General features: G+C 32.4%; 1 protein-coding gene across 1 annotated transcript in view; it reads right to left on the reverse strand.

The window, feature by feature from the left end:
- Nucleotides 1-19,545, reverse strand: part of LOC125073900 (serine-rich adhesin for platelets-like) — a 63,977-nt gene extending 44,432 nt beyond the window's left edge. The window contains exon 1 of the mRNA XM_047684992.1: nucleotides 19,143-19,545. Within this exon, the coding sequence (XP_047540948.1) occupies nucleotides 19,143-19,326 (184 nt within the window). The 5' untranslated portion in view covers nucleotides 19,327-19,545. The remainder of the gene's footprint in view (nucleotides 1-19,142) is intronic.
- Nucleotides 19,546-24,519: the final 4,974 nt, after the last annotated feature.

Here is a 24,519-nt window from a genome sequence, read left to right on the forward strand (position 1 = left end):
CGGCTTGATATGTATAGGTTGCAGTCGATGAATCAGTATTATGGAGTACTATGCTACTGCATAGGTCCATAATACTGATTTATAATTGTTTGATTTCATTAAAAGCTTAAATAGCGCAATGGTTTACGGGCCGCCTAGCGATGTAAAAAGTCGCTGGATCGATCCTGGCCCCTTGGGCTATTGTCGTCCCCACTCCTCACACAAGCGATAAGCTTAAAAGGAGGGTCACCGTATATCATATAATTGATAGCAACAGTTGATTTGCTATAACCGTAATAGCACCACTGATAGCATTTCCAATGTAAATTGATCTGAGATAAATCGTCACAAAAAACATGGCGCTGTCCGCTTCTCCGTCCGCATTATGTGAAACTGTTATGTCGTTTTTATTCTAATGGCGAAACGATTTTATTGCTTGTAAAGTACAGACACGTCTTAGCAGATAATATTCAATCCGTAAATAATTTCGTAAAAACATTATACAGGTTAATTAATGCTACAGATCTGAGAGTAACAGGCGAAATAATTTCAATACGATTAATTTTTTCCGTCGTATAGTAAGCCTTCTTAAAATAGTGAGTGTAAATTCACCTGTGTTTGAGGACAATTTGTCTACCATGTTTCCTATGCGGAGAGCTATTCTTTATTACGAGGAGTCCATGTCCGAAATAGATCGGGAGGGTAAATTTACAAACATATAACAGTTATGAGACGTTTCCGATTCGATTTAAATCCTATTCCACACCAAAATAAAACTCAGATGAAATGATGACCAAATGTACTTATTATGATAGGATCTCCGTTATATTTCGATGCAACTACGTCTGAATCGCAACTGGATTTATGTTGTGTTATGTTATGTTTCGTTTCGATTGCGAATAAGATACAATATGCCAGTCGAATTTGAGCCCAAGATATATCATCAAAGCCGTTGAATATTGTCATTAATCGTACAAATTTTTTTTTTTATGGCATTGGTTGGCGGACAAGCATATATGCCACCTGATGGTAAGTAGTCACCACCGCCCATAGACAAAGGCGCTGTAAGAAATATTAATCATTCCTTACATCACCTGTGCGCCACCAACCTTGGGAACTTAGATGTTATATCTCTTGTGCCTGTGATTACACTGGTTCACTCACCCTTCTAACCGGAACACCTGATAGAATATCTGATGATCTGGGTGGTACCTACCCAGACGGGCTTGCACAAAGCCCTACCACCAAGTAAGTGTAAGTAACGTGCTTTTGGAATACAAACTTCTTGCAAAAATATTGATAATAACAACATAGATAGAGGTAAATTTAAACAATCGTAGTAATTATGTGTGTACAGTATTATATTAAATATTACATACTTTATACTAGCGTGGACTGAATGACGTCATTTTTTAACCTTAGCACAATCTTAGCGTATCTGATAAACAGATAATAAATGTAAACAGCGCATCATCACGGTCAAACAAAAGTAAAAAAAAAATAGGTGACGTGGGACACCCGTTTGAAAGTTGCTTTCGCTTTAAGTTGTATTGCTGATTGGCAAAATAATATTATGATGATGACTGGGTGTTAAATATAAAAACATTGCCAGTTAATAAAAAAATAAATCAAAATCGAATTAATTTTATTCAAGTAGATTCTATATATCCACTTTTAAAACGATATAACGATCGAATGAGTAAGTCTATCATATCACTTAAACGGTAAGCTGATCACCGTTGGAATGTGGTTTCCGAATAACTACACACTTATTTAAAAAAAAAAACATCTTCGATAAAGTAACTAACTGTTTGTCGCTTCCCTGGGCGTAAATTAAACTTGATTTTTTAAGCAGTAATTAAAAAAGTGGACTACGTAGCACGCACGTTCCACGACATAATCGATTTCTATACGCCTTTTATTTAAATTCGTCTAACATGAGCATGTTGCTTAATAACAAATATCTAAGCAGATAAATTTAGCCTTTTTAATACCAGTGAGATATGATCTTCTAAAAAGGTTCCCCCTTTCCTCCTGAAGATGTTTACAGCTCCTTGTTACTAATTGGGTTCTATAGTACACATGGTGGAAAATCATGAGTTGTCATTTCTGGCGGGTTTCTTCGTGATGTCATTATTCATCGCCGATAAATTAAGCACGTATTAGAAAGGATAGGCGATACCTCAGATTAAATTCGCGATTATAGCCAAATATAACCGAGGTTTAGAAGAAAGCCGGGTTACGTGGAATTCTTGGGAATCAAGGTTTGCCTCGACACGGGTCGGAAAGACTGTAGGATCCAGGGCCGGATTTAGAGAAGGGCAACTGGGGCAACAGCCCTGGGGCCTCCACAAGAGCGGGGCCCCCCACGATAGAGATTCCGACGAGTTAAGAATTTTAATGTAATATCGATGTCACAATGATAGTAATAGTAATACTGTTTTAATATTTACTGATACAATGAGTAAATACATTTTGACAGTAATGAAGTTATTAAAATTAATTTATAAAAAAATAACAAGGAGCCCCCACTTTTCTGCTACTCCCAGGGCCTCCAGACCTCCAAATCTGGTCCTGGTAGAGTCGTTTCCAAATATCATCTGCAACTCCTCCCGTGTCAGACTTCTTTAATTTTACCAATATGTAAGTTATGTTATGTAAGTTTAGTGAGTTATCCCTTGACTATAGTTTTTGTAAACTTTGCCCAAACGACTAGATTTTTCTTTAATTGGAAATCAGAATCTTTGATATAATATACTGTATCATAACTTCATTCTAACATGTATGTCGTTGTTTCTACGAAATAATCTTTAGTCTTAAAACTTGACATTGTAGCTCATATTTGCTGGCGATCTAGGTCAAACTAAAGTGAAGTTTTGAGGTATTAGCGTAGACATACTAAGACTTATTTACGAAATACATCCTTCAAACTTATTAGCAACTAGGTGGTAAGTGCAACTTGTATAGGTCAAACTGATACCTATTTTTAGAACTATTAAGATTAAAAAAAGTAATCCATAAATTAATAAGTAAAGTAAATGTTTAAAATATATTTAAATTATAAATAATAGTGTTTTTTTCTTATTTCAGTTATCGCTAAATTATATTAAAGTTATTTTTTCATTGCATGAAAGTGACGAGGGCTGAAGTCGCTTTCATACAACCTTAACTATACGATACACGTAAATGGATATAAAAACAATAAAAGTAGATATTCCAAATATAAAACAAAGTTAAAACATTAAAATAAGTACCTTTTAGGTCTTTCTTAATACTGCATCCAATCAAATTTATTTATTAGAACTGCCAACAAAAGTTACAATAATATATTCAAATATTATTTTTCGAGGTGTAGATAATAAATGCACTTTTAATTATAAGCAACAACTAGAGCCATCTCAAGCTACGCTGGGGCCCTTGGGCACACATGAATTTGGGGCCCCTTTGCTAAATATTTACTAAAAATTAAATATCTTACAAAGTATTTAACAAAATAACCATAAAGAATTTATTTTTAATTTTAAACATTCGTCTACCATGTAGAAGTAATTTGCTTATAGCCAGGCATTAAGTTTAGTTTCCTAAATCTTTTCGTAAATTCTTAGGAATCTGATTGGTAGTACAATCTTATGGCATGTCTATAGCTTTCAACTTCTAATATCGACCAAAGTCACTAGCATTTTGATCAATATGGGAGTTATTATTTACAAATATAGCAATTTTATAAAAATACATAGCATTCAATGTGTAAAAGGAATGTTTGGTTCTTCGGGCCCCCCTCGGGATGGGGGCCTTAGGTGCGTGCCCCATGTACCCTTATGGTAAAGACGGTAACGGCATCAACTATGATTTTTTATGAACATCGATAACTAATAGATTCATTAATTAATAATAATAATAAATTAGATATCATCCTTGAATCACGTGCTTGCGTGCGTGCAATTCGAGCTGTATTGGGATAGGACTTTAATAACTGATAAGACAACACACTTTAATACACCGGACAATATGCTACATGATAAGAAAAATGAGACAGTATCCCTTATAGATATTCCTGTGCCTAATAATCAGAAAATAACCTCGAATAATCCTCCTCATCGTCCAATCTCCTCCAATCCTCACCGAAAAATAAGCCAAGTATACTGATATGTTCATCGAAATCAAATTATTATTTTCCGGAAATTCTTAACCGATGATTGGGTAGTCTTAACGATTTTTGTTTAGAAAGAAACCCGCAAAAACAGAAACAAAAAGTCGATAACTTTACTCAAAATAATCCGAATGAGTAATTGTCTTTAAGTACTCGTACAAACTATCATATAAGTCAGTTTCAACATGTTTATATATATCATTCCTATCTTAGTACCTCCCCACATCGATATGTTACTTATTATATACATATATATATTCATATAAATCAAGTTGCGTGTATGCAATCACATGTAGATACGGAAATAGAGATACAGATGCTTTCCAATCATTCTAGATCATTCGGTCGAGCCTAGGTAATTCAATGTTTACTGAATACGAAGAAAGCAAGTTTATTATAGACGATACAAATGACTCGCCATTATTTGTCTCTGGATTGTAGAAATTAAAGATTTCTCTATTGCAATTTATACTTGAAACTCGTTTCAAATATCTTGTAGCCATAATGGGTTATAATGTAAAACTTTGTAGGTATCATTTTAGTATTCTATCTGAAGGCATTTTTATTTTTCATTTGTTCGTTAGCATAGAAATGATATTCGATTTTTAAAAATCGAAAATGTGACCAATCGCTACGTTCTGTCAGAATTAGATTCTGCAATCACTGACACTGCGTGCATGCTTCGAACGGAACGGAAAGTAGGTAAAATGGAACGCAGGTGGGAGGGAAAAAGAGGTGAGCTGATCAAGTAGACTGAAAGGAATAGAAGGTATATTAAAACTTCTATCAAACGAATAAACAATTAATTTCTGTCTGAACTTACGTAAGATCTGGCAATTTTTTTAATATCTAGGTGATAGGTATGTAAAGTCTTTGTCCTTCGATAGCGTTCAAGCTAGCTTCTATCTAGCTATTTCACAAACAGACAGAGAGACAGACAATTTGAATTATTTTCGCATTTATAATATTAGCACATATTACATTTTAAAAGTCGTGTTATTATATATACTTATCCATTTATAGAAAATCTAGAATCACGCGTCCGGTTCAAGAGATATATAAATGATGAGTCGATAATTTCTAGGAAGTATATTAGTTATTAAATATAGAATTGTATGTTACAGCATCTTAAGAATGAATACTAATATGATATTTGACAGTTATTAATTCAACACAATTACATAAACAAGTTATTATTCAACGTTGTGTTTGAACTAAATTTCAAGTAGTACATAAACGAATCAATTAAAATTTTGCACACACACTAACACGAAATTTTTGTGCTAATACCATACAGTATAAATATATAAATATTTGTTTGATAGTTTTGTTTAAAGACGTTTAACATCCTCTTGCTTTTCTGCAATCTGTGATTTCGTTAAGAAGAAATTATGTAACGGGAAGCTGAGGAAGAATTATTGGATTCGACCAAGGAGCGAGTTAAAGTTGCCCGTCAGATGATAGCAATTGTTTTTCCAAGAGGATATATAACTAATTAAAAAATGTTTTTTTATATGTTACACATCACATACTATTGCTGAGCACGCTTATATTTTTTAAATCTCGTTGCTATGCCAAACAAAATACTTTGAAGAACAGAGAGCGGTCATTCATAATCTAAACAAAACCTCTTTTTTATCTATAAAAAAATCGAATATTAGTTCAAGTGAAGTTATTTAAGAAACATAAAAATTAAAAAAAAAAATGTAAAACAAGTTTACTTAACGTGAATTGGTAGGAATTTAAATTACAAATATCGTTTGGCCAAGATGTAAACAGGATAAAAAACCTTAGTCAAAAAAAAATCAACGATATAATCGTAATCTCGTAATATAAACGGGTGTTCGTCTGCAGGTGGGGCCCGGCCGGTGGAACGGCATTCTTTAGTTGACCCACATAGCTATAACGCGCATTGGCCCTTTATGGCGTGACTTTTTTTTTCAATTCATGTAAACAAATACTACTGTCAGTGGAGATAGATTACTGAAAATTAATACGGAATTTAAATTTAATTTTTTTTTTTAAACTCATTCATTGAGGTATGTAAAATGATTAAACAGCCAGTCTTCATAAAATATTTTGAATGTTAAAAAATGCCAACGTTCATAACTTGTTGAAAACACCGGTTCTTGTCCGACCACCTCAGTTAAGCAACGAGCTTGAATGGGTCACCCTCTAAAACCACGTGACGTTCGTTACATTGGATAACAGTAACGATTTTTTTATTGCAGAATCGAATTACTTGGCTGTACGTTTCATGACTTTAGCCAATTCGAATAGTAAAAATTACAAGAGGAAAACTCGCAATAGCCCGTTCTATTGTGAACACGTTTCAAAGTAATTATTTACTATCAATAGATATGTACTAATAGTGGATAGGTAAAATTTATGCATAATTTAAAGAACACGTCTACACGTATGACCTTTGACAGAATCAACTGGTTAATGTTTAACGATACGAATCAAACTTGTTTTTTGAAAGTAGGGTTGACATTTAAAATATATAGTAATATAATATTTATTATTGATTATAAATTGGGGCGCATGTTTTTTTTCGTAATGTCTAAGTGAAGAAATCTAATAACAAATATATGTACATAGCTTGTACCAGAAGATATAGGTTTCGGAGGTCAAGCAGAAAAATATAAGCGTTTGCTTGTGAAAAATAAACCTTCGGTCCACCAATTTTATCCAGCTGTATTAGAGCTCTCTTACCATCTTAACCCATTACACAAAAATAATATAATAAAACGCATCTCGCAATTATATCTCAAAATTTTACTCTTATTCGACTAACGATTTACTTTTACAAACCAAGAGAAGAAGTGTTTGTCTTCAATAACAGATACCTTTCAATCATATTCCACTACTTTTTTTTTAAACAAAATATTTTAATATAAGCAGATAAGCTGTGATGTTTAATAATATACACTTATATTAAAAATGTAAAAGCAGATCTGTCTGTTATAGCACAACTACATCGCTCCAATGATCGTATCAACACATAGATGTAGAAACTACGAAATTTATCAATAAAGAAATAGTTTGTATGGTTCACGTGGATGTAAGGGTCAACTACGAGTACCTACTTATAAACTAAAATTAAAAAAATAAAGTAAAAAAAAAAATCATAACAACAACTATTATTTTTTTTATTACATTCGGACAAATAGCATCGGCAGCCCTATTGAAAGCTTACTTTTATGGAGGATGTAAAAGTTTTCAACGATTTAATAACCTGTTTGTGAGACGTGGAAACGAAATAAATATATATTTTTTTTAATAATTTGTATGCAAAATACAAATCGTACGAAGTTTTTGAATCTTCTTCACAATAATTTTACTTGTTTTAAATTGTGGGATGTTTTATATTTTTTATCAGGCACTTAGATATCGTATGAACATAAAAAATCGCTACGACCTTTTTTTATGCTGTAGGTAGACGAAAAAATGGGCCTCCTGATAGTAAGTGCTTAACATCGTCCAAAGACAATGGCGCTGTAAGAAATATTAACCATTCCTTACATTGCCAATGTGCCACCAACCTTGGGAACCAATATGTTAAGTCCCTAAATTAAAAGCGGGACGCTTCTTGTGTAACATTATATTATATATAGTCTTCGAAACGTGCTGTATCTTCTCGTATAAGTTTCATGTATATTGGCGTTTTTCTTTACAATTAGGCATGACAACAGATTTTTTAATTTTTTAGTATGGATGTATATTATATGATTTTTTTTTATTGAAATTTTATTTAAATATACATTTTAAAGATGTAGTTACATAAGAAGGATATGCTATGTCAAGATTAATATTGGCTAAGAAACCACTTGGAATTTTAGTATTATACCTTTAGACCATTAAATAAAAAAAAACAACTCTCGTGATAAGACCATACTTACATTCTGATGTTGTGGTTGGTAAATGGTAGATAAGTTTATGAATATATAACAATAAAAGTACATACTTAGCAATTTATATGAAATTCATAATAACACACTGGAACTTTGTACCGCAATTGTTTATATGATTATGTACATATATTAATTTATTTTTATATTTTTACGTTAAAAGACGATTTCGTGTCCAAAAAAAAAATATCTTCAAACGTTTAATTTATTCGAAACATTTGAATGCATATAATAAATAATACTTACGTGTATTTTTTTCTTTATTTAATATCTGTGATACGTAACACACTTACAATAAGTGTAAAATTAATATTTAGGCGTTAACTTTCATTATCACCTAACTAATGAGCGACATGCTTTACAATGTCTGTTTACATTTTTAGTAAGTTATTATTTGATAGGACGCGCGTTCGTTTCGTTGCAGCCTATTTGAATCGCTGGAGTTAAAAAAAATAAACAGATTTGACATTGAATTGACGTCATATCATTGGTCGAGATCTTGAAGATAAATAATCTATGGTATTTACTATGGATTCGTGAAAAAAATAGGTTTGAATATTGTCGATGTTTTTATCGGTTTTTTTGAATGATTTAATTCTGTATTGTAAATAATCAAGAACTGTCTGTTGTACATTATATATATATATAGACGAGCTATTAGGGAATTGTATGTAAATCTAAGGTTTGTTTGTCTGCACAGTTGTTTACGTCATCCTGTGTTAACTATACAAAAAATCTTAAACGTAGAAAACGGCCAATACACTGATTTTTATTTATAATGATTGTAATGAAATATGTTTTTATCTGTGAGCCATAAATTGTTTGGAATGATGTATTTTATCATACCTAACGCTACAGACCATTGTCGCATGAGAGCTAGGCCGACATAAGTTTGAGACTTCAAACGTCACTTCACGTATGTGTTTTTTTATAACAATTATTTTAAAATATATTTAGGTACATGTATCTATACATTACATATAATAAAATTGTAGTGTCCGTTTGTAATATTAAAATAATCGATTTTTACTAATATGCGTATGTATGTATACACGGTACATATACCAAATCTAATTACCGGCTAATCTCTGGAATGGCTGGACCGATTTTGACAGGACTTTCTCTGGCAGATAGCCGATGTAATAAGGAATAACTTAGGCAGTAGGCTACATCAAAAACTTTTTTGTTAATTTCAAACGCGCATGAAGTCACGGGAACAACTGGTATATAAATAATAAATAAAAATTTTATTATTATTCATTAAATTTGTTAATTTAGAATCTTGTGTCTATTATTTAAGGAATATTTAATATATATCGAAAGAAACTTTCTTTGCACCGGATATCCACGTTTTCATTTATATCAATAATATTACAACTATGGTAACATTTGTTCGTATCAATGAGTCATATACACAATATAAAACCTCCATAACATACACACAATAACAATAAGAAGTTATAATTTAAAAAAAGAACCACTACCGCCAAGCTATTATCAATACCTGTGCGTTGACGTCACCGTCCTTCGAATGCCAAAGGTTTTTTACTCTCCGAAAATAATTAGGCTCTTTGTTTTTGTTTCTGGCAACATTGTTGATACATTCCTTTGAAATTGTAGCCTTTTGTTTTTTTTTTTCTTTTCGGGTATCCTTAAGCAAAGGTATAGGTTTAAGTTTGTAAATATGGATGGTAGCATTCATTTTTTTATCAAGCTCAAATGTATTAAATATATTATTAAAAAATATGAAATAAATTTCGTGTAAAGGCAAAGCGATTCCTACTTAAATACACGTTTTATTTATTAGAGAACTATGTATTATATAATATCGTAACAGAAATTGGTTGGTCATCTTTATAATATAAACATAGTGACATATATAAATATATCCATGGGAAATAGTATTAGAAAAAAAGATTTTAACAATTTACCATACAATACTTGGTGGTAGGGCTTTGTGCAAGCCCGTCTGGGTAGGTATCCCACTCATCAGATATTCTACCGTCAAATAACAGTACATTGTATTGTCGTGTTCCGGTTAGAAGGGTAAGTGAGCCAGTGTAATCACAAGCACAAGGGACATAACATCTTAGTTCCCAAGGTCGGTGGCGCATAGGTGATGTAAGGAATGGTTAATATTTCTTACAGCGCCTTTGTCTATGGGCGGTGGTGACCACTTACCATCAGGTGGCCCATATGCTCGTCTGCCAAAAAATGCCATAAAAAAAACAATACAAGTTAAACAGAATAAATATTCAGAACAAAACAATAACGTAGTTATAACAAATATTATATTATTCATTGACCGCCTAGTTAGTCTATTGGCTAGAATATAAGACCGCAGATCCTGAGGTCCTGGTTTCAAATTAAAGGTCGCTCCGATAAAAAGCGATGCAACCATACATATTGCAATAAAATGTTGCCAGGTTAGAACACCTTTACATGTACATGGTATACTCGCTGGTATAGTGGCTAGGTATAAGGCCAAGGATATGGAGGTTATAGTTTTAAAACCATGTCGGATCGATAAAAAGCTATTGAGGTTTTTTGTCGAAATATTCTCAGTAACAGTCAAGGGTCTGGAATTTGGAAGTGTGTATACTCCCGTGCCTCGGAATGTACGTTAAGCCGTTGGTCCTTCGCCTGAACTCTTACCGGTCGTTTCGGATTTGCCGTCCCATAAGATTGTTAGAGTGAGGGAATAGAGAGTGCACCTGTGTTCGAGCACACACTTGTGCATTATAATGTGCCACGATTGGCCGCTGTGGGCGAAATCATGACGACATCTTTTATATTAATAGCGTAAGCCGATTTTTGTCCCAGTTATTATGGGACTGCGTATTAAAGATCGGTTACAGTCTCATTTTAAAGACCTCCAGCTGTAGATGTAGAGAAAATTAAAGATAATTCTTGATTCCAATTTACTAAATTAGGCCGGTTAGAGAGCGGTACTACGGCTGTATAAGAAAAAATATAGATATTATTACTACTTATTTGATATTAAAAATTTCATTTAAAAGAGGTTTCGTCATTTTGGCACCAAACATCCTAAAAAATCTTACTAGTTTTTATTTATTAAGGAATAATGTATTGTATGAGAAAATAGTTCATTTGTTTTATTACTTATTGTTTGCACTGTACGAGTTTTAACACTTTAATAAAGATAATTACATACTTAATAAATGATTACGAAACAGATTAAAAACTCACTTAGTCGATTCCTCGACTTCCTAGTCGGTGGAACTGGCACATCACTAATTGACATAATACTGAATTAAAACAATTAAAATAAAATTACGTAATACAAGTGTTAGACGCAAATCCTATCACAGACTGAAAATATTACCATAGATTATACTTATCGGGTTTATAAGCGATATGTTATCGATATGAGATTTTCGATAATTTTTTATCGATATCTGCGGTATCAAAACATAAATTTCACGTGTTAGTAAACAATTCACAAATAGATTGTATTTAAACATGTATGTGTTTACATACCTATTAGGTGCTGGTTTTATTGTTGAATTTTCAATGAGCTCCTAATCTTGTACTCAATAAGGTATTTGACTCAAAAGTGTTCACTACTGTTACGAAATTGGTACTGTTAGATATATTAACCATTCTTAGGAACTGAGATGTTATGCCTGTAGATTTTTGTGGTACAGTAAAGCGGCCGAGCAATGGGCCACATGATGGTAAGTGGTCATCACTGCCTATATATTGGCGCCCTACCAAAGTAATCATGTTTTAAATAGCCAAAAAATTCTTTTGAAACTAAGTTAAGATGTCTCTTCTAAACTATACATATTAACAATACTAAATATTTATGTATGTATACACCAAGACTGGCTTGAAAGATCTACCACCAAGTACACTGAATTTAATTACCAAAGTACTTACGTTTATACATAGATTGTACAGGACGTTTGATGACAACAAACCGCTTAAATATTTGTCGCTTGTAGTAGTAGTTTTAAATCGAATTACTGTAACAATAGTTGTGTCTAGGCTTAGCACTTAAAATCGATTACCGACTTAAGCTTCTACATTGAATATATAAGTATATAACAATATTACATAGAATCGTTTATTATTATATATAAGACTATATGCTTAAATATATATAAGTTATTTTGTAATGATGTATGTAGGTACTTTTGTACGCCATTTTGTACAGATGTTTTACAGCCAGTTATATTAACTGTCAATCAACTTTTTTTTTTTTTGGTACAAGTTGGATCGTGTGCTCGTAGATATTCTGCCAATATATTTTTATTTTTTTATTAGTTGATGAGAAGAAAAATGTTGATTCTTTATGTCAAATTAATTTAGTTTCAAAAGCTGCCAAGGTCTCGTAACCACTATAGTCTATTCCAACCACAAAAGGACTAAAGCCAAATAAACAACATTTGAATACGAAAACGAATTGATATAATTAGTCGAGAGCTTAAATAATCTATGATATTAATTATGTTTTGCGAAAAGATAGAGCTTTGAATGTCAACGATATTGTTAACAGAATTTTGGAAGTATAATTAAAGTTGATATAAGTAGTTTAGTGTATAAATAAAGACATAGACAAGACAAGAACTGTTTGTAGCGCACAATATAGCTGAGCAATTAGTAAATCGCGTGGCTTACGTGAATCTAAGGTTTGGTTATCTTTATTCTTCCTTCCATAGGAATAGACAGTAGATAAAATTGCGTACTATATGTCCTACGTTAAAGTTGAATTTCCTTTGCAAAAGCCGTCGTGAACACGACCAAGACATTTTCATACTATATCCAAACATTTTATGCTATAAAACCTAATTCAAAAGTACAATAACAACTTTATTATCTAATTAATAAACAGAATTATAGCGTTTTATAAGAATTAAAAGATCATTTTGCAAAATAGTTATATTTTAAAAACAAGGTCAAGAAACTAGTTTAACGCTGACAGCATTCCATTATAATACAATGTGATAAATAATTCTATAGATGTGAATTATATTAACAACAAATGTAGCTTTATAAGCCAGTTGCTGCGCGCGATTTCACTCGCTTTTGAGGTTCCCGCCCAGTCCCTGACCAATGAAAAACTTGGGCTATCAATTGAAAAATTTTTTCAAAACCGACTGGTAACAAAACGGCAAATGTCCAGTGCCTTTATAAAAATATTGGGGCAGATTTATTACAAAACGAATGTTTATAACTTTCAAGTATATCATTTATTTTCTAAAGCGCTGTCAAATTAATTACTTTGAATTTAATCTGAATTCTCATTGGTCGCCTATTGCGTCATCAACTGCAGATTTCAAAAACAGAACGTGTCAAAAACTAGCGGTATGTATTCCAGTATAGTTTAGCCTGTATATGTTCACTCATAAAAAAGTTTACATAACAAAAGAAAGATGATCGCGGATATTGGAAAGTGAAAACATTGTGCACTATTAACGATGCCATATTTACATCGGATAAGCATTTCCTGTCATTGATCGATTGGAATGCATTTATCATGCTATGTTGATGTTGCTTGAAAGATAATTTAACTTTTTTTTTTATGCTCTTGATACTACGGTTTCAGCCTACGATAATTCCGCTGCTAATTATAATAACATCAGTAAGAAATAAATAAACAGTCTCCTTTAATTAAGGCTCGTGGTGTGGAGGATGGATGTTTTCCTTCAACGTAAGGCACAAGATGACATAAAACCTTGAACCGCAAAATAAAATTCCGAGAGTAGTTCTTTCGGGTTCGACCCTGCAATCTTCAGTTAAGAGTCACAACGGCTCTTGAAGATAGAATTTAAATATAAACGACAAAAACGAAAACATTAATATTAATAACAGATTCATTAATACTTTTATATATAAGTCATTTAGATATGATAAATTAAATTTCCGTTATACGTATTCATGTATTTAATTAACATTATTATATTTAAAAAATCATGCAATCGGTCACTCCACACCTTATTCGCAACATATTACTCAACCAGGTTAAAAAACAACACTCACAATCAATTTACAATACAAATTAGTACAATAACACGTAACAAATTGTTGAAAAAAAAAAATTGAAATGAACTTGGCTTGTAATTAGGCTGAATCGTTAAATAAAAAGCAGAAGTGTCACGTGATACGCGATATGATGACGTTGAGGTGATATTACTTTCTTTAAATAACATTTGTTTTTTTTTTTTATTATTATTAGAATAATAATGTTATTATTATTATAAAATATGTCGCAAAGCATGCCTGCAATAATATACCAATACATAGACACATGCTTATGAACCCACAACACACTTTTAGACAGGATCGGATTTAGGAAAGCAACCTGGGCAACTATGTTGGGACCTCCACAAGAGGGATAATTTTGAAATATATATGTGTTTAGATATCTAGATAATTATAGTCAAATAAATAATATTCCTAATTATTGATTTAAAATGTTCTATAGTATACAATATAAGATACAATGAGTAAAAATATTATTGACAAACCTGACATATTGCATGCGGTGTTTACCTATAAACTTATCATTATATTCGAGTAGTTCATGAGTTTGAAACTGTCATAGATGTTTACAAATGCTACAGGTTGTAGGTAATAAACGAAAAGTGACACACAAAGTGTATGTGTGCTTGAACGTGCGTGAGGACGCACGTTCAAGCACACACACATACACACACACGCACGCAAGTACACGCACGCACGGACCCGCAAACACTCATACGCGCTTGCACACACAAACACACACTACATCTACAGCAAGTGACGATCAAAGGTTTAAAATTATATAAGCCTCTCAGCCTCTCACTGTCTGGAGAGTAACGTGCAAGTCATAGTAAAAAAAATAATGTATTATATTGATTAAATGAGCTACAAGTAAATGGGCTACTCGATGGTAAGAGTTCCATAGACACGGGACGCTAAAAAGTGTAAAGCGCTTCTTGCGACATCAACAAGATACGTCGTCGGTAATGAATTTCTTGTGTAAAGTTATTTTGTATTAATTTTTTGTGGCTGTTTGGAATAATCCATTTTATTTTCATACCTTATATTAAGTACTATTCAAGATTAAAAAATATTAATAACTATAAAGAAACATATTATTAAATATCTTATCGTAATTAATTAACTGTGTAACGGCTTACTGGATAAATATTTAGGGGGGTTATTAGTTAAATAATGCCGTCTTCTTCTCTCTAATGACAAATAAATGATGATTGAAAGTGACAAATCTGTGTTTAACTGAACGCCCGTTTAACAACATATATTCTAATATTCTGTCTGTTACGCTTCCTGCTAGAATACTGTACCGAATTTGATGAAATTTGGTACGAAGCGTGCTTGAACCCCAAGGAAGGACATACGCTACTTTTATACTTACTACGTACGACCGAATCACGCGGGCAAAGCCGCAAGCGAAAACTAGTTATAAATAGTAGATTTATTATAACTTTTTCCTTTACTTTTGTTTAATGTAATTTAGTATCGTGTCGATTGAATTGAAATTATTTTGACATTTAATACTAACGTAAGAAAAACATATCTTCAGAGAAATGAAAACATTTCAAAGAGGAGTATTTATATACTCTTTAAAGAACAATAAAATTCGAAAAAAAAATATGAAAGATTACGCAATGAAATATTATAATAACAATAATTTAAAAATTTTATTTCCTTGTCACGTAAAATTGCATGCATGTTTTGTACAATTGCGTAATGTGTAAAAAGTTAATCTCGTTGAATGTGAAGCTTCACGATTTCTCTTTGGAACAAAAAACTGTTCAACACTGAATTTATATTATATTGAAGATTAATTTTATTACAGATCATACTAATTTATTACTAATGACCGCACATTAGTTGATATTCAAACGGAATTAATTGCTAGTAAAAATGAGAGTTGACATTCGTAGAGCTATGAGATAAATTTATTACAATTCTAATTCATTACACTAAATTTAAAATAAAAAAACTTCTACAAATTCAATACTTTTTTTTCTATTCTTTTTTTGTCGAAGTAATTGATAAATACGAAAGTCACGAAAAATGAGGCCTAAAAATCTTATGAAAAAGATTATGAATTTTAAAATAACGTGTTTGTATTTGGAACTATGTACATAGTTCCAAAAGCCTCCTCAGTTTTAGCCCAGTATTGGGACATTTACATGCTTACTTCATGCGTTACATTGGCAGTAAAAGCAAACTATATATATTTAATTGAATATTATATTTCTAACATATTAATTTATTTCTAATACATTAATTCCATCGTGCCAAATACAACTCTTCCTTCCGTGTGCGCAATAATCTTAAAAAGAGCTAAGAGCGATTTCTCCTCACGTATTAATAATATATATAAGCAAGAGTTTCTCTTAAAATAGTCAAGTCATCGTAAAATATTAAGATTGTTTAATGGTTCACTACTAAATCACCATTATAAGATTAGTGGTTAGTTTCATCCATAAATGCACTACTATGCTGAATACTATCAATCATTTACGATGTTTTACGCCTGTCCACTGGCTCACTCAACCTTCAAATTGCAAACAAAGCAATACAATGTTGATGTATAGCACACAATACGTGGTGATGAGTATATTAGAACATGTGTTATGTATGTATGTAGTATAATATATAAATAGAACAACAGATTAAAACTGATTTTATGTTATGCTCTAATTAAAGTACCTACTTCGACAATCACACTTACGATTTAAAAAAAACGGACCTTTAATGTCCCAAAACTGTGATAATGTCAGCAATAAGCTTATTCCAATAGGAGCAGAGTCCTTTGCTGATTTTGATGAACACATAGACTTACGACGTTTTTGTTCACAACCAAGCACGAAATTATACATACAAATTAAGCACAATGAAATTCACTGGTGCTTGCTCTGAATCCTTTAGTGATCGGTTCAAATTTACTTGTTACCACGTTTTGATGTGCGGAGTGGAAACGATGTAATCCCACTTAACATGAGTATCTACCTCTACCCTCCCTAGCCTGTAATTCCATTGCGCTGGCCGTTTTCGTCAGGGTCGGAGAGATTGCGAGATTGGGTTTATGTAAGGCATCTTCCGCCTCCCCCGTTCTGTTCTACGCTCGCCGCTTGTGCTGGAGGTGCTCCTCACTTATTACCTTATTAACATCTCAACTAAGACTACTTAGTTTTTTTTTTTTTTTAATTATTATTAACATCTCATTAATCTGTGGTCATACATGAGACGATGTTATCATTAATCTGTGTCTCGCTGTACTCATATCTATTGAACTAGTTTATCTTATCGTAGATCTTAGCACTTATCTTCAAGTTAATATTGGATAGGCGTAAAACATTAGCAAAGTAGGTTAATATACCTACTCTGTTAGTGCCTTTAAGGCACTTACTACAGCAAACAATTGAAAAACTACGTACCTTACATAGATAAAGCTTATACTAGAAGATGCAGTGCGTTTCCGAGAAGTATGTAACATTACTTTATAAGTAGTTGTTTTTCGCAGTTTAACCTGCTTTGATTATTAACGTGACAAGCGTGTATTTCAAGTTGTATTAAATTAGAATTGTTTTCGTTCGATCCGGTATAGCTGAATTTGCTAATTGAACAAGCTCTGCCCAGTTGTGATTGTACTTTTGTTTATAGAATTTGATGTCTTTGATGTCTTTTTGACTGACTTTCCACGATGGCTAATCTGCGGCGACCAGCCAACGCACGAAATATTATGCGCACAAATGTGTGCATCGATTCAGGTCTATACGATGGGACGGCGACACTTCAAACTTCCAGACTAAAAAAATGTGGACAGTTTTCTGTCGAAATTTTTTTTTCATCGACCCGACATGGGGTTTGAACGCTGCAGTCAATAATATAATTTACTTGCTCTCTGTCCCGACTTCGTACTAATACAATTTATAAAAAAGGATGGGTAACCATCCTATTTCTCTGCCTTGAAGCTGAAATTTCCAAAAATCTTTCTAAGCAGTTGCTTACGTAATATCCATAAACAAATCTTGCAAATTTCTGCTTTGCAAACTTTTGTAGTTAGTACATAAGACATACGATTTTATAAATATTTAACTTATAATACACAAACGTCGTAATAAATAATATGTAATAATAAATAAATATTTATCTTTATGTATATAACATAAAGATTACTTTTCAATAAGCCAAAGCGATAATTGCACGAGAGAAATCATAGAAAGTTTTTCATTATTATTTGACGCTATCGCAAAGGTGCAAAAATATCATTAACACGTAGTTGTAAACCAGATTTTACATATAATTAATAGCAACGCAAAAACATCCTTATTGCAATGTGACAAATCTAAAAATGGAACGAAACACGACTTGACATATCCCTTCTACGGAAAATATCTCGTATGACTATTAAAATAAGGTTCGAAATTTAATATTTTTAGTTTTAGGTATGTGGTCTCAACTACGTGTCGAAGTTTTGAATGTAATGGGTGCTTTAATCCTTATTTATACTCGTTGTTTAGTTAAATACTGATGTAGATACATTGTTCAAGCAGTGATCAGCCTCTGATCAACATTTACAGGACGTAAAGTCTATATTCATTGGCTATTAATGTTTAAAACATATATTAGGAGGTAAATATCGTGTGAAATATTTTATGCAAAGTATGTATTGTTCAAGATAAAACATAGACAATTGAACGTTTTTATTCTTAACTTAAGATTTTAAATATATTTATTTATTATAAATACTTGGTATATTAAACTTCATATACAAGTGACATTAGCTTATGTCAGTGCTCATTAGTGGTCAGTCGTGGACGTCATAGAAATAATGAAGTGGTCGCTTCTTAAAGTGTAGGATAATGGACCTCTTAAGGCTATTATCCGGATTTTTTTTCAATCATAAATTATGAATTAATACGTACGGGCCATTTTAATGTTAAGAAATCATTATTCCCTACGGTCTAGGGAATGTTCAAAATGATTGAAAAAGGTCATTACCTCTTACGACATCAAAGTTTAAGCTACGTGGGTAACATCTCGACGTTTGAGCGTCCACGCCGCGGGCGTTTCGAGCAAAAAGTAGCATAATAATAACATAATAACAGGCATCTTACCTTTGCGGGATTTCCAATACAATTTTCTCAAGTAATACGCTGCACCGATTAAAATAAATGCTGCTATAAAAGCACCTATCGCAGCCCCGGCTACGCTGCCCGCGCCAAAACATTCCTCTTGTGCTTGCCCGAAAACACACGGCAAAACGACCGTCACAAGAAATAACTTTAAAAGAACACCCATTTTTTTTCCTTAAATAACACAGTGGAACATCACTATTATGGCACGAAAGTTTAACGAAAATTAAAAAAAAAAAAACAATCACATTACTAAAATTTAAACTTCGAATTTTGAAAGTTAACGATGAGTTTTAGGGGCGACAGAGTTGATGCGTGCGCCGCGTCAGCCCGCGCGGTCGACTATGGCGCATTCGACATTCGTTACGTAGTGGTTCGGTGGCTTCGTGAATAGACTGTGATTGTGGGACAGACGAAGCGTGTGTGGAAAACATGTTTGGGCTTTGGTATGATGGACGTTGAAGCGGCAATACGAGTATAATAATTAATATTTTTATATTTAACTAGTACAACAACAAGCAACTTGTTTATCCAACCGATTCACTGAGATTAATTAATTATTACAATGTACTCCATTTTATTTTTATAATTTTATTATTATTATACATATTCATACAAGTGTCATACTTATATATGTTTAAATTGATTACTACAAATCTACGTTCCGTGTTCGTTTCAAATTAATCCTTTGACCAAACTAATGACCAATCAAAATTTTCTTTTATTTTTTATTCATAACAGCTTCCCGGACTGACAAAGGTAGGCAACCTGGCAGTCAGTGGTTATCACCTTACATCGATATTTTCCATTCCTTAAATCGCCAATGGGTTGATGTTATGTTTCTTGTGGATAAACTTATTACAAAGTGCTTGTAGATTTTTTTTTTGAATGAAGATATTTTGTTTTTGCCCTTTGAATCTGTTAAGCAGTTTCTGCGTTAAAACAAATCCTTACACAAAAACGTTCGTATTCAATCGAAAAATCACAACTCAATTTTAATTCGATTTTACCAATAATAGTGGGTATATAGTACGTACATCTTTACATGATTTGAGGCTGAAAATATTGAATGACTTAAATACAAATACTGAACTGTACCCCAAATTCTACTTACAAATTGACACTTTATCGTAATCGAATCGAGACGTAATCGTTCAGCTGTTTTACTATTCTACAAACACAATAATCCAATTGTGGTTCGGTCAAAGTTGGTTCGAAATATTATCGGTCCTCATTTGCGCGTAAGTTGATGTTAAATTTTGAAAGGAATAGTCGTTATTGGGTTGGAAATATAATCGGTCACGTATTATAACCGTTATAAGTAGAAATAACTGGCCCCCTGAACAATTACATCTTTTGTTAATCTACTTAAATAGGTTTCTGTTTATTTCCTCATCCATTGTCTACGCTTAGTCTTTTCTTTTTCTCTAATTCCGACCTTCCGTTATGTTCATGGTCTTATATTGTCTGTTAGTATTAAAATACTTTTTTTTAGATACTTTTAGTTTATTTTCGGTCAGTATTATCAAGTGGATGGGTTTTTTCTGTGAGATTAGATTATTATCTACTTTGAGAGGAATAGTATCTTTCGATACAAATTTGAGTTACTTAAGATTTTTGTTTATTTTGAATTACAATATATATATAAATAAAAATATATATTATATGTAAAATTCACATATTATAGTTTTCAGATAATTATTATTAAACGTAAAAGGATGAGATCTTTCTTCGTTTTATTTTCGCCTAAATGTCATATACGAATAATGTATTTAGTGCTTTATCATTTAATAAATTTTTTTATTGTATTATTATTTTATTTATATTTTAAGGTTTGATACATGACCAATCATCTTTGGACGTGTATTTTTATTCTTTAATATTAAAAAAAATATATCTTTTCTGTACAGTGTTGTACTGACGAAACGCACACGATCACCTGTAAATGCGCGCGCGCAGGTATCTTAAACACACTCACACAGCCACACATGACTACACATGTACATTAACATTTTGTAACTATCCACCATGTTTGTTGTGATACTATCTACATTACGTAACATGCTTTATTTAGTTTATTTATAAACTGCCTGTATGTTCTAGGAATTTTGATATAAGACTGATTAAGAAGGAGGTTGTATATTTTTTCTTGATTCTTACGATCCCCGGAGTTGATATATGCAAAAAAAAAATCCATTCCTACCATGGCTTTAAATTAAATTTCCGAGAATCTTCATAAATCTATATTAATTGACATGTAATTTATTATTCTCGCTGTTACTTGCATACTATTAAGGCCTAGTGGTATATAGTAGGTACCATCGGGCTGAATAGCTTAGTCTAGAGTACGATACCCTGTGACGTAGTTCTGATATCCATTGAAGAAACATTTGTTTAAATAATCTTGTCTTATTTTACAATATTTACTTGGTAGGGTAGGGCTTAATATTAATATTCTTTATTCAAGTGGTCTCATAAAAGCACCTAAGAATCGTCAAAAAATCAAAATACACTTTATTGTACATGAGTAAACGTATAGTTTTGTCACGTTTAAGAAAGATGAACAAGAGGCGGCCTTATCGCTAAAACAGCGATCTCTTCCAGGCAAAGGTATAGGAAAGGAACGGTTATAGAAAGAGGTAGTGGTGTACAAGACAGATATAAACATAATATATAAATACATTACAGTGAAATAATATATTTAAAATAAAATAATGTACATACAATACCTGATATCTAACATGCATACATCGTCATTTACAGTACTGAATTAAATGTAAAGCTAACACCGGTTCGGAATATATAATCTACCGAGAAGAACCGACTAGAATCTTAGTAGTCCTCTTCCACCAATTTACATAGGCATACTAATTAAATACAATTAAATTTATTATTTATACTGCACATAAATCAAGGTATAGGGTATAGACATCCGCAAAATGGATTTTACGAAACTTCACCCCTAATGGGGTAAAACAGGGGCAGGCAGTTTGTGTTTTATAAATTTCGCGCGGGTAAATCTGCAGGCTCCGCTAGTATCTAATAAGTTTTTTTTATGGCATTAGTTGGCGGACGAGCATATGGGCCACCTGATGGTAAGTGGTCACCACCGCCCATATACAAAGGCTATGTAAGAAATATTACCCATTCCTTACATCACCTATGCGCTTCCAACCTCGGGAACTAAGATGTTATTATGTGTCCCTTGTGCCTGTGATTACACTGGCTCACTCACCCTAATATCTGATAAGTGGGTGGTACCTACCCAGGCGGGCTTGCACAAAGCTCTACCACCAAGTATTTATAGTCTTACTTATTGTTGCATCTTACCAAAAGATCTTCATCATCATCTTACCAATAGATCATATCATCTTCTTCATTCATTTCTTGATTTAATAAAATATATTACAGTTTAACCATTTTTTTTAAACTAGAAACAAACTGACATATCTCACTGTCCGATACATTAGCCTCAATCACTACATTTCTAACACACCAATACTTTTTCTGAAATGCAATTCAATGTGCATTAATGATCGCTCACACAAATCAACCGAGTATGGTAGCTCAACTGACATAAAAAATTGACGCCATTTTGAATCTAGCCGAGGAATAAACCCGTTTTCCCTTCTAAATTGTTAAGATAAGAGTTACTCTCGCAAAACTCTGTTAATCTAAGGATAAGTTAAGCATGGTTATCTGGGAGTAAGTAAGCTTTATTCTTGTTTCTTTAAGCTATCTCTGGACTCTGGACGTTAATTTCATCAGTTCTTGTTGTTGATGAGTGTTCTAAAAAAGATATCCAATTTGAATCAAAACTGTATTCTATGAGTAATAGTTTATGTTTATAAACAAATGTTCCGTATATAGATTTACGCGCGATAAAGCGAAAAAGCGAGAAAGCGCTCGTCTTTACTTCTTTGTGTGAAATTTAACTCATTTGTTACTACTTAGTTATTTATTATTTGTACCTCCATTTTTTTTTAGTGATTTGATCAAAAGTAACCGAGAGGTAAAATTGTGGCAAAACAATAAATACATACACTCTAACAAACCCTAATGGCATAATTTACGTATAGCCTGTTCCAAGAGTTAATGATTAATAAATCTTTATTTATAATACAAAAACATTGCACTTATTTGCACTTTAATAGTACTTCCAAAATTCCGATAACAGTTTCGTCGACGTTCGAAACGCCATTTTTTCGCAAATCCATAGTGAATATCATAGATTAATTAAGTTCTCGACCAATGATAGCGCGTCAATTTGCTGTCAAATGTGTTTTATTTGGCTTTTTTCTTGTTATGGTTGGAATGGAGTATAGTTTATTATATAGTTACGTAGTTAGTTTTTTTTTGCTAATGCACTGTCGCTTGAGAACTGTCACCACAACAAAGTTAAGCCTTTTACTCATAATCAAACCTAGTATCTATTTTACAAAGATCCCTTTATATCCCTAGAGTCAAACCCAAAATCTTCATACTGAAGTTTATATACACACGTCATTGAATCAATTTTAAACCTTCAACCAGATACATAGATATATTAGTATATAATACTTAACTGTTATTGTTTATATATTCAAGAGTGATTTCAAATAATAGTTGTACCTAGTTTAGTTTGGGTTTTGTTCAAGCTCATCTGGGTAGGTAACACCCACTTTAGCATGCTAAAGCGATCCCGTGGCGCTGGTTTTTTAGTGGGTATTCCGGTGTGCCGCCAACATCTCGGGCACCGGCGAGTCCCACATACCCCATCCCCCCACTTCCACGTGGGGGAAACGGGTAATGCGTTTTTCCAGCGAAAAAAAAAATAAGGTAACACCCACTTAACAACATTTCTATTAAACTTCAATACTCATACACTGTACGCTAACAATCAGTAGTTCTAACTAGGAAGTTTTCTTTTTTTTTTTTAAACATTCAAACGCAAAAGGACAATTTCAAAAAAAATTAAGCAACAGAATAATGAATTACTTATATTCCTATTTACCCCTACGTTTAAGCTTAAAGCTTGTGTTAGGAGCTGACAGTTGATGTCAGTAGCCCAAAGGGTCAGGCCCTTTGGGCTATTGTCATCAATACAGCCTTTGTCATCCATCAAGGCCATCATATTCAAATGCATACATAGCTAAAGTAAAGAAATATAAGCAGTACTACCAACAATTTCGTATTATATCCACAGTATAATATTGTTGTTTTGATAGTTAAACACGAAAAACTAACAATACGAAGAGAAAAAAAAATATACATATATAGACATTTTATTGCCAATATCAGAATTATTCATGAAATGGTAGCGTATATTCAAACGTTTATCCACAAATTTAGTAAGTTTTTAATGAAACAAATCAAGTAC

Source organism: Vanessa atalanta, chromosome 26 (assembly GCF_905147765.1).
Source record: "Vanessa atalanta chromosome 26, ilVanAtal1.2, whole genome shotgun sequence".
Lineage (NCBI taxonomy): Eukaryota > Metazoa > Arthropoda > Insecta > Lepidoptera > Nymphalidae > Vanessa > Vanessa atalanta.